Source organism: Anoplophora glabripennis, unplaced genomic scaffold (assembly GCF_000390285.2).
Source record: "Anoplophora glabripennis isolate ALB-LARVAE unplaced genomic scaffold, Agla_2.0 scaffold1053, whole genome shotgun sequence".
Taxonomy (NCBI): domain Eukaryota; kingdom Metazoa; phylum Arthropoda; class Insecta; order Coleoptera; family Cerambycidae; genus Anoplophora; species Anoplophora glabripennis.
Genome location: NW_019417130.1, coordinates 54,805 through 67,240, shown reverse-complemented (window position 1 = coordinate 67,240; position 12,436 = coordinate 54,805). Strand labels below are relative to the sequence as shown.

At 29.8% G+C, this 12,436-nt stretch overlaps 2 protein-coding genes across 2 annotated transcripts; both read right to left on the bottom strand.

Annotated features, from left to right (window-relative positions):
• Positions 1 to 578: 578 nt before the first annotated feature.
• LOC108913945 (endocuticle structural glycoprotein SgAbd-4-like) lies at positions 579 to 6,352 on the bottom strand. Its single transcript, XM_018719603.1, has 4 exons — positions 6,300 to 6,352; positions 2,342 to 2,481; positions 1,652 to 1,786; positions 579 to 912 (listed from the first exon to the last, which is right to left on the bottom strand). Exons 1-4 carry the CDS (start codon positions 6,312 to 6,314, stop codon positions 651 to 653), a joined length of 552 nt encoding a protein of 183 aa, XP_018575119.1. The 5' UTR covers positions 6,315 to 6,352; the 3' UTR covers positions 579 to 650.
• Positions 6,353 to 9,204: 2,852 nt separating this feature from the next.
• LOC108913943 (endocuticle structural glycoprotein SgAbd-3-like) lies at positions 9,205 to 10,222 on the bottom strand. Its single transcript, XM_018719601.1, has one exon. The coding sequence runs from the start codon at positions 10,206 to 10,208 to the stop codon at positions 9,813 to 9,815; it is 396 nt and encodes a 131-aa protein (XP_018575117.1). The 5' UTR covers positions 10,209 to 10,222; the 3' UTR covers positions 9,205 to 9,812.
• Positions 10,223 to 12,436: the final 2,214 nt, after the last annotated feature.

Genomic DNA, 12,436 nt, shown 5'->3' with positions numbered 1-12,436 from the left:
AAAAATGTATTGCAATGCATTTTTAAAAAGATGAGCTGTTTAACGCGAGTGTATTTTGCCTGTTATTTCAACTCCGTAGAAAAATACTTCAGTAAAAATTTCAAAAAGTGTAGTTTTTTTGACAGATAATGTTCACCAAGCTTGGTTTCTTTAGCTTGATATACATGGGAAATAAAAAAGAAAAATTTATTTTTTTTAAATTTCTGTAACTTTATACGAAAGACCCCTATTAATTTTCATCAGAGAATAACCCCTTACATTTTTTCGGTGTTTTTTGGTAACAGAAATAAAAATAGTCACCATAAATAGGTATTTGTAATTTTAGAAAATTATAATCAGAGATAATATGTACCTACACATTAAATATTTACGCCATATATTGGTACCCATATCCCCTGAAGGCATACAAATATGTCTAGTAGGTCATTATCATTATATTGTGCATATGATATATTTGCTTAATTAATTTGAAAATTAAATCGATTCTCTAAAATGCAAGAATATTTAGAAAATAAATACAGATAAATAAAATACAAAAATAATATATTACAATTAAAAAGCTATGTCTGTACAAAATATAAAAGCGTTATAAAAATTGCAAATAATTTATATAATTGTGATATTCATACATAATTATGATAAATTTATTATTACAATGCTGTTGTTTGGGTCTCTGATTCAGAAGTAGGAACAATCGCTGGAGATGTTACCACTGCTGGTTGTTCTGAGGCAATGGCTGCTATTGGAGCAACTGCTATTTTCGGGACTGGAGCAGCAGCCGCTTTCTGGACTGGAACAGAAGCTGATGGTTGTTGAGATAGGGTTTTTGCTTGAGCTTCTCCTGAGGGAAGAGATGGAGGTGTAGGCAAGTGATCACCCTCTGGTTGGAAACCATTTTCATCGGCGACATACCTTTAAATGTCATAGATAAAGAATCATTAAATTTACTTCGCCCTTTTTCTACTAAATAAAAACATATCTAACATAACCACAGACTTTTAATAATTTCGAAAAATATATACTATATAGGTATCGTGGAAATCTTCTTGAACCTTTTGTTTAATATTAAAATATATTTATTTTACTAGGAATTGGATTCTGGTGTGATAGTCGGCTAAAAAAAGGAGAAAAGAAATAGCAGCGATTTCTTGCTTGGCGTTTCGTTCCTGATCAGGAACTTTTTCAAAAGGCTTTTATTGTTAAAATTGTTATAGTTAATTAAATAAAACCTAAAATACAAACAAATTACTTCATATTTAGAAACAATTTAAAACATAATAAAAAATTGTTTCTAAATATTTAGTAGGTAGTTTGTATTTTAGGTTTTATCTAACTATAACAATTTTAACAATAAAAGCCTTTTGAAAAAGTTCCTGATCAGGAACGAAACATCAAGAAAGAAATCGCGGCTGTTTCTTTTATTCTTATTTTTAATCGACTATCACACTAGAACCCAATTCCCCAAAAAATTATACGGAACAAGAAATCATTCAACAGATTCATTATTTGCAAAAACGTAAAATCTAAATGGATGAAAATAAGCTATAAGAGAATTGTCCTAGATTAAAATTCTTAATAATTGTGAGATTTCTAAAAAGAACGCACTATCCATATGTGAAATGTAAGTTCATAATTATTATTGTTCTTATACCTCAATGAAATAACTTTTCCATCATTGTCTGTATACGAAACGGATCCTTCAATTACTTGTATTTTATCTGTAGAACTTGGGTCGTCCCTCAAATATCCAGTTTCATCCACTTTAATACCATTTGCAGTTTCATAGCTGATGAATAAAAATGGAATATAAAATACATTTATTAAAACGTAACTATTTGCCTAACATGCTAATATATACAATGCGTTTTCCGATATTTTGCTCCCTACCTACAGCTGTTATTGTTGGGGGTGGAAAAAAGTATCAAAATATATGAATATTTTGGGAGTATCAATATTTTGTATTAGATCAAACAAATGTACATCGTAAAAGTGTCAAAATAAGTTGACTATTATTTAGATGATGCATCCTGTATGTATTTATATAGTTGAATACAATGATAAAGGTTAAAGAATCTGTGTCTAATAATAAGGGAAATATGACCATGATTGTGCCAATTGATATTAGTTCTATTATCTCTTCTGCTATCTTATAGTCAATCTGATCAAACCTTAATCATAATAATGCGTTATATAGAAATATAGAGGTTGTTCCATTTTTATTTTGTTACTGCAGTTATTTGTGGCAATAGAAGTAAATGTTTAATACAAATGTCACATAAATCAGATTAATATATGTAGTGTTGCAAAATTCTTTTTTAACTTTTACTTGATTTGGACGTACCTAAATTTAAAGCTACCGTCAGGGTTGATTTCTTCATTTTGGCTAATGATAGCAATTGGTGTAGATCCGGACTGCCCGGCAGCTGCCACAGATTCCTGTGGCCTCGATAAGGCTACAGCCAAATGGGTAGAAATGATGAGCTGTAACAAAAAAGTCTTATTTACCTATTTACCAACCAATCAAATCAACGCGTCGAATAATATTTAGGTGACAAAAATTAACAAATAAAATTATCATTTACTCTTTTTATTATTAACTGGAAATTTTAATAGTCAAATATCTAAAATGCGTTTTACATTTATTAGTTTTGAACCCAATAAACTAGTCAGTTGTGCACTCTTTTAGTTGTTGCAGGAAATTGACCATTCATATTGAGTGGTCAATTATTACAACAACACACCACAAACTGGGATAAACTAAAACTTATAGGTATTATCGAATCTAAGTCACTAAAATCACGAAAATTGGCCATAAATTAGAATTAGTTCACTGTGTTTAATATTTAATTGATCAGTTTATTAAAGTTACATATTTACCACAATTTTTGTACCTATTGAATGTACCACAACTTAGCCTTTTTCTTAAATGATATATAATAAAAAAACGTAGATATTAGGAAAATATCGTAGCGTAGAAAACCAATAAATATACTAACAAATTACGTTCGCAATCTATAAGCCTTGATGATAATAAAACATTAATGTCTTTGAAAAGATAAGTTACAATAATTATTATCAGAGCCACTCTTGAAGTTATCAAGAATCTACCCTGACTGGTATTTTCCATAATTCTACTGACAGAATACTAACTGATCTGACAACTGATTATTGCTGCAGTTGGATGCAGTTGCATACAAAGTATGATTAGTACCTAAGTGAAACAGCAAACTCTAATGGTACGATAGTTATATTCTTATTAACCGCATTGGCTGTTTCTGAAAAAATATTTCTAATCAGTGTTGTACAGAAATAACATTTTCTTCTAGATAACAGATAAAATAAAAAATACTCTTTGTTGAGGTAAAAGATTATATATACAGGTTCGAAAAGTCCCCATGGTACATCCGTTACGTAAGAGCGATAAAGTAAGTCATAGAAATCCGTGCGATAGACAAGGATGGCTATAGTGAAGACGTTTCATAGAAGTGGGAGTGAGTATTCAGTCAGTTTTATGAAAGGTTTTCAATGTAACCATCCTTGTCTATCGCACGGATTTCTATGACTTACTTTATCGCTCTCACGTAACGGCCGATGGGGACAGTCCGAACCTGTATATTAATTTAATTGACTACCTAAAATTATCTAGATTTTCAAGATTGTTTCAACTTATAACGTTTTGGTGCTACTTGGTTAAAAATTAATTGTGCTACGTTTTTAGTTTTGGGGAATCAAGTATGCTTTATGAATTTAGACATATGTATATAGTTCAATATTTGCATTAATATAATGCTTCTATTTTACGATAATAAATTCAATGTGAAGTTTCAAAGTCTTAGGCTAGATGCAATTCTGAGAAAATAATAAAATTATTGCTATATTTCGGTGATAGTTTATTATTCTAAAATAATTTTTTTCTTAAAGCACATTTTGAGGAATCTTCTGTAGAAAAGAGTATTTTGTGGTGAAAATTGGATATTTGTCAATAAAAATGTCCAGATCCATCAGACAGTGAATATTTTATGCAGTTTATGCAGTATTTTCTATAGATGTGCCAATATGCAGTTCAAAGGACATTTTTTGATTTTTTCAAATGCAGATCATACCATAGTCATTGTACTTTGTCAGGTTAATGGCCCTGCATATTTCTAGATATCATTTATAATAAACAAACAAAAAAATATAAAATTTTTTATAAGTAAATATTTATAGAAAATCATTCCACACTTATAAATATCAAAATAAAAATGTAAAGAAAGGCAAAATTTTTATGTGATATAGTTCAAATGTTTTTCTATACATGATACTTTTAATAATGCACTAATAAATATTTGTATAATATAAACTTTGTGGTAAAGTTTTTAATATATAAAAAATTATGTGTGAAAAACAAATTTCAGTTGCACATAAGTACAATAAAATATTTTCTATATTTCTATATTATCAGAAAATTTTAAACAATGAATAACTCAACACAAGAAAAGTTTTCCAGGCAAGTTACACCATTTTTTAAAACTGAAATTATGTATGATATTATGCCTTGGGCATTCAATAAACGTTATTATGTTGGATACCTGTAAATTACTCTTGAGAAAATGATTAAAATTCAGTGGATTCCGGCCAAAATTTGTGTGTGCTGACAATGAAAGGATTTGTAAATGGTACCTAATATTACTGCTAACTATTGAAGCAATTGAACAAATTAAGTAGGTATAAACTGTCATGTTTTGAAAATATAACAGACTTCATTGACACAACCCTTGGCCGACCCTTATGCAAGGGTGGCGAAATACCCAAATAAGCAGAGAGAGAAAACTTTGCATAAACAAATAATTACAAGCAATGATATTGATTATTTATGAGGGTTACAAAAGATTTAAAAACGACATTATGTAATAGATAATTAAATAAATATGTACAAGGGTATCAAGTTCCTTTTAACACAATATGTTTACTTAACAAATTATATTTTTACAGGTAGAGGTACGTCAGACTTATATGATGATGAGATACAACAATGTCAACATATTCTGCTTAGTTAATAGTTAATGTCACTGATCTACTCCTACATGTTTGCTTTGAATTTATATGACACCTACGATTTTTATGAATCAAATCTAATTATAGCCATATGATGAACTAAGTTTTTTTTTCTATAATAAGACGCATAAAGAAAAGTTAACGTAAATTTACGCATCGTGATGACAAATATAGTCTTTAAGCAATTTATGAAAATTACATTTCAGTTTTTGAAGGTTACTTTTAAAATTGTATTTACATTTCTTTAATTTTTTTTTCTATGAATTTTAAAGTTCCTATTGATATATTTACATTAGAACAGTTTTTCAGACAACCAATACCTTACGAAATCTATTGTCAAAGACGCGCCCAAATAATGATTTTCAAAATTCAACAAACTGACTTGTGAGTACATATTTATAGATGAACACAAAAGTTATATTAAAAAACGAGAATTTAAAACATCTAAAATTTGTGATCACGCTTGGGAAAACGATTATAATATTTAATGGGGTTCGGCTAAAATTTTGGAAAGTGAAAATTGTACATTTAAAAGAAAATTAAAAGAAACTGCGATTATTTGTCGAATGGTGAAAGATGTGTATCAAACTATTCTATGAACTTGATTCTTGTTGGCTGCAGATTCTAAAAGACGAAATAAGTAATAATGGAAAAACATCATATGATATCTGTAGCTATGGAACAGACAAAAGCAAACTACCAAAGTAACTAAAAAGGAAAATAAAAAAGTTTAGAAAACGAAAACTGGGAATTTATTGAAACGTTCACTAATTTTTAGAGTGTGCCATATACAGTGATGTGTTTTTGTAATTTGTATTTGTCTACTTTTTTCAGCGTGAGAGTTTTTGGTTAGGCAAAGCACAAGAAGTCCTTTTTCATTGAAATACAATTAGGAATAAAATTATTGGATTTCTAAAATATTCAGTGGCATCGAAATTCTGGTATTTACTGATGATGACGTGTATTATTTCGACCGAACTCTTATTTTCAGAGCTCATTTATGGCATACATTTAAAGATTTTTTGTTTAATTAATCTACAGTCTCGCATCCCTATTATTTAACGTAATTTTATTTATAAAGGTTACAATAAATCAAAATATTTGCAAAATGTGTATTAAATATTGAATATTTATCGGAGCAAGGTTTTCTTTATCAGAAAAATTCTTACACTTATCGTTTATCTAATATGTGGTAGGTACTTCAAATACCTGTATTCAAATTTACTTTTCACTGAATTATACAAGTAAAATATCGTTCTTACCGAAAAGAGAAACATATTATTCCAATTGCACTGTATTTGTCAATAAGTAAGACAATTAATGATACTGAAAATATCACTAATTTATCAGCTATTTATACCCACCACTCTTTGCCAAAAAGTTAATACTTCCAGTATGTGCTAAGTAATTTAACCTCATTTAGATGTCAAATTTAACTAACTAATGTTAGACAAATATTACATCAACCGAAAGTGTAAAGAAAATATTGCACTTACAATACATACTATTTTTTATTGCAGCTTCTAATTAATTAACTACAGAATTATAACATTATAATATATGCAAGATAAACGTGACAATAATGTGATGTGATTTTAATGTGGTGTTTGCAGATTTATGAAGTAATATAGTAAAAATTTTTAACTTTTGTATGTACAAATACTCATTTAATTAAACATTAATACATTTTAATTTCCCTTATTCTTGAATTCAAACTAATACAATTATTATTTAAATTGTAGTAATTGTTAATTGTAGTAAATTGTACTTCTCCGTTAATTACAACATAGCCACACAAAAAAAGTTCTGTACTAGAGGCATGAATGACTAAATTTTTTTATGCTGAATCCGAATTCGCAGCCCAATCTGATATAAAAACCAAAAAAATATTTTTATCAGCCTGTGTTATTTAGCGTAGGTGGTTTATCGATTTAAAAAAATTTCTTTTCTATGTTGTAGAAATACCTAGTTAAAGAAATAAAGTAAGTAACTAAATTACTTGAATTAATAATTACAGACATTATTTGAAATATTTCATACTGAATTTTGTTACAAATAAATAATGACAAAAGAAAAGATAAACACAAAAACAAAAAATAAAGTAGGTACCTACTTAACATCCGTCTTAAAATTTGTCATGACCACTGTTAAAATCTTGTATCAGTTAATACGGGTTTTCTTGAAAACCATAAAGTTATTTAAAATTTAACAGGAGTAAAAAATAATTAAAATTAAATTCTGCTGTGAATTAATATTATTTTTCAATTCGGTCAATGAAAGAAATGGGGTGAGTCATCCCCAATGAACACCTTATAGTGTTTCAATTAACTTTAAATCATAGTCAAAGAAGACCAAGAGTAAACCTAAATCATGTACCAAATTTGGTTCTTCTACGGTAAAGTATTGCAGAGATATTAATTTTTTTCGAAATTTACGTCCCCACTTTGGGGGCTAACAATTCCTCAGGGGTACAACTTTATATATAGGTATAAGTTTGGTTAAATTACAATATTTTGGACACCCGTACATGCACCTGCCCTGTGTCGGTGCTTAGGCGGGACATCCTGTATATAGGTATATACATATGTACGAGTATATGGCTTTTTCAATTTTTACGTCTGTCATCTTTAATTCAAGAATTTTCGTATTCGGACAGATTCACAATCAGTTATCCCAAAAATCCGCGGTAACAAAATTCAGGCAAAAATATTGACTAGAAAAATGTGTGACTTAAAGGGGTAAGTGGGATTGTGATATGTTGGTAGTTCCAACCCTCTGAGGGATAAGTTATTTTTTTTTGTTGTCTGTCAACTTAACATTTATTCAATATTTGGTTCGTATAAAATACAAAGCTATGCTTTTTCACATTGTTTTGCATTACATTCGTTATTTGATCTTAGGGGTAGAATTAATACCCCCTCGCGGGGGTGGGTCGATTTAATTTGCATATTATTGTTTCTAAGGCTCAAAATATTATTTTAAAATGGTTTCTCAAAGTATTTACAAATTGTTGCATTTCATTATAAAGCCTTAACTTCTCCTCACTATTTAACTCTAGCTTGGGTATGTTTTAGCGTTTTACTAAAAAAGTACCTAGTAAATAGATTTGTGGCCTACGGATTCGGGTTCAGCATAAAAAAATACTCACAATTTATATACCTACTCATGTCTCTGGTACAGAGGTGGGGCTGTGTACCTAATTTATATTATTCGTATTTATATTCAGAATTGGAATAATGTCTTTTTATGAAATTGGAATGTTGACTTCAAATTTTGAGAACGATGTTAAGTAGGAACCTACTTTACTTTTTGTTTTTGGGTTTATCGTTTCTTTTGTCATTATTTATTTATAACAAAGTTCAGTATGAAATCTTTCAAATAATGTCTATAATTATTAATTCGAGTAATTTAGTTACTTTATTTCTATAGTTATAGGGTATTTCTGTCACTGAAAAGAAACATTTTTAAATCATTAAACCCCTACGCTAAATAACACAGGTCGACAAAAATATTTTTATTGGTTTCTATATCAGATGTGTCATTTCCTATAGATTTTGATATGCTGAAACCAAATTTGAATAATAAAAAAATTTTCATCTTTTAGATTTTTTGTAATCGCAGGGACAAGTCTCTTCTATATTGAATATGCAATTATCTCAATATGAAGAATACTGACTATATCCCGATTTTAACCTAGATGACTAGTTTTTTATGTATTTCTGGGTTCTGAACACGAATATGATGTCCAAACTTGGCGGATGGCCCTTTTTAGGGCGAAAACACAATTATTTATTTATTTTATTTATTAAATAATATTGTATCTACAATAGAACCCAATTGATACAATCAAAGTGATTTACATATAATTACTAGTGGTGATATACTTTCAAAAGACAATAAAAAAAGAAAAATTGATTGAAGTGCAAAGATATAAAACAAATTAAGCATATATGTCACATTACAAAATACACTTACATAACAACAATAAAATTAGCTAAGTCTTATTACAAATTAAGTGCAATAACTGAACCCATGAAGCTGTAAAAATATCAGTCATAAGGAAGACTATTCACACAACTAACATAACAATGTTATTTATGGGATTATAATAACCATAATTAGTTCGATAATTTGGGACACGTAAGGAAAATAAAAATAATAGTTAAATAATTTGTGAGCTAATTTAATATAATTGCAAGTTCTTCTATGTTGTAAAGATTTGGTTAATTTTATAAACTTCGTCCTACTTAACAAGAAATATCTCACACTGAGAAAGTTGATAATTAATTTGTCTAGACTACACGTTAAGCTCTACTATACATAACAAAGTTAACGTTTAAAATGATTAAAGTCAAATGTGACAGTTTTTTTGTTTTGTTTATCTACTTCTCATATGAGAATAGGTATAACATTTATTCTGTTATTTCTTACCTCGTTATCAAAATTCAGGGAATGATTTTAAACATATTTATTACTGTTCCGCAAAATAAATACTGGACTTAGTATTTTTAAGGAATTATTTGATTTTTAGTGTGGTAGAAATGCCCAATTAAATCAAAATGTGTACACTAGTCTATTTTTGTATGAGTTTGTTAAATTAATTGATTCTTTGAAGGTGGCAAAATACTACTAATTAAACAAGGAAAAAATGTTTAATAATTACTTGAGGGAACAATAAATTTAGAAGTACGTAGGTACTAACTATATATTTACATTATAATTAATATTTCTAACAAATCATTTGAAACATTCGACAATACAACAGTTCATAACAATTATTTAGATGCCGGACTTTCTGTTGTGACTGGGAGGGTAGCCAAAAGATCCAGTGACCTTTGAATTAGTGGGGGCACTGATGGTATATGTTCCCCTTGTGGCCGAAATCCTCTCGAGTCGGCTGTATAGCTCACTTTATATACATTACCACCCTCTCCAGGATATTCAAATGAACCACTTATTACTTCTTCTGTAGTGTCTCCTTCACTTTTTAATTCTCCTTCCTGCTGTGATTTACTTCCATCTGACGATTCAAAACTCCAGTGGAAATTTCCTTTTGCGTCTATGGTATTTTCTTGTGACACTATTACTGCTGCTGTAGATGTAACTTCATCATCAGCCGATGCAATTGTTACAACAATTGTAAGAAGCAGAAATGATTTCATGAACGACATTGTAAAATTCTGGATAAAACAGTGAGGATTACAACATCTTAAATTTATTTATATACCTTTTGCAAATGTTACCTAACAAGATTCAGTAAAATTTATAATTGTCTTTTCTGCTTTTAATATATTGACAGTCAGAATTATTTTTAGTTAATCCAATGTTAAAAAACATGTTTTCATTTTATTATAATTAACTATAATCAGAATAAATAAAAAAATCTGTCCTATGCGATAATGACTAATAATTTGAATGAATGAAGTTATTATATATGAATATTTTACGTTATCTACGTTTAAGGCGCCGTAGATACAAAAAATCACATAAAGGTTCACGAGGGGTAAAAAACTAGATGTATTTTAAAATTATGTTGTTCCACTTTCCCGAATTTCTGAATTACTGATTCAAATAACGACGATACAGTTTTAATGGCGGCTGATGTTTTTTTAATATACAGGGTCGGAAAGTCCCTTCCTATTTGTGGAAGGGCGAAATGGGCGGTGACTATTAGACGCCTTCATTATAGCCATCTTTCTCTATCGTACGGATTTCTATGACTTACTTTATCGCTCTCACGTAACGGGCAATGAACCATGGGGACTTTCCGACCCTGTATAAACACATTGAAAATTCTTATAAACCATCCGATTACAACGCGATCAGTATTTTATTGTACGCACATAAAGGTAGTTAATTATACAAGGTGTTCCAATTAAAACTGCCCACCTGGAAAATGGATATGACAATAAAATCATCACTTAAAGAATATTAAATATATTGTGCTATAGGCAATGGACAACCGCACGAATGGCACATAGGTATTATTTTTTATTACGAATGCAATGAAATCTTATAGTCCATGGGCGAAGCCCCGGTGGGATCCGCATATTTTTATTCAGTTTAAGTTGACATAAATAAATGTCATTTAAATGTCAGTGGACAGAAGTGGAGCAAAGACTTTATTATTGTATGGAAGCGGAGGGGAACCAATTTGAACACTTAATAAAATAACATTATTTTTTATTACTCATGACGGATATGTCTTACATTTTTGCATGTTTTTTAGGTCGGTAACTAGCTGTTTGCCCACTCTATTTATTTACGTGCGGTAATATTACTTGTCGCACGCGAATTGCCAATAAAACACGCAAAATTTAAATACTTACACACTCGAAAATATTAGTTTTAAAAAGTGACATTTAAATGACAGTTATTTATGTCAACTTAAACTGAATAAAAATATGTGGACCCCGCCGGGGCTTCGCCCCTGCGCTGTAAGATTTCCTTGCATTCGTAATAAAAAATAGTATGTGCAATTCGTGCGGTTGTCTATTGCTCACTTGAGCGAATAAGCGCACTCACTTCGTTCGTGCGCTCAACTCCCCTCTCGTGGGCAATAGACAACTTACCGCACTTATTGCACAATATACTATTTCGAGTGTGTAGGTATTTAAATTTTGCGTGTTTTATTGGTAATTCGCGTGCGACAACTAAGATTACCGCACGCAAATAAATAGAGTGGGCAAACAGCTAGTTACCGACCTAAAAAACATGCAAAAATGTAGGACATATCCGTCATGAGTAATAAAAAAGAATGTTATTTTATTAAGTGTTCAAATTGGTTCCCCTCCGCTTCCATACAATAATAAAGTCTTTGCTCCACTTCTGAATGAACATTTCGAAGCATTTCGGGCGTTATCTGACGACATTCTTCAACAATTTTTCGATAAAAACATTTTTTTGATTTTTCTTTTATCTGTCAATACAAAAACTTCAGACTCTATCAGTTCAACTTTTTTACTTGTTTTACTTTAAACAAAACAATATTATCTCGTGTTGTTTTGTCGATACAATATCCAGTAAAATCAGCACAAAGTAGATTGAATTCCAATTCGTGAAAATCGTGTACACAATTCCTGAAAAAGTGGAAATAATTAGTTTGTTTTGCAAGAATAATGACAGATTTTAAATGATCGTCATCCTGACAAAATTACTTCGCGTCGGTACGTCCTGGATTTAGTGCATAAATTTTCGGAAACTGGGTCGGTTGCAAACAGAAAGCATCAACGTGAACAGGTCGTACATAATGAGGTTAATCAGGTAGCTGTCCTGGGCCACAGCGCAATGGAATCAAATTAATAACAAGAATAAGAAATTAATGTAGACAATCGTGATCTACGCTTGCAATTCTGTGAAGAAATGAGTGATCGTGCTCGAAGGAATCCAAATTTTTTGT

Excerpts from the sequence above, each read along its gene's own strand:
- LOC108913945 (XM_018719603.1), bottom strand. Across the intron at positions 1,787-2,341 it reads GACGGTAGCTTTAAATTTAG|CTATGAAACTGCAAATGGTA; the intron begins GTACGTCCAAAT and ends TTTATTCATCAG. Across the intron at positions 913-1,651 it reads GGAAAAGTTATTTCATTGAG|GTATGTCGCCGATGAAAATG; the intron begins GTATAAGAACAA and ends TGACATTTAAAG.
- LOC108913943 (XM_018719601.1), bottom strand. The coding sequence starts at position 10,208 with ATGTCGTTCATGAAATCATTTCTGCTTCTTACAATTGTTGTAACAATT.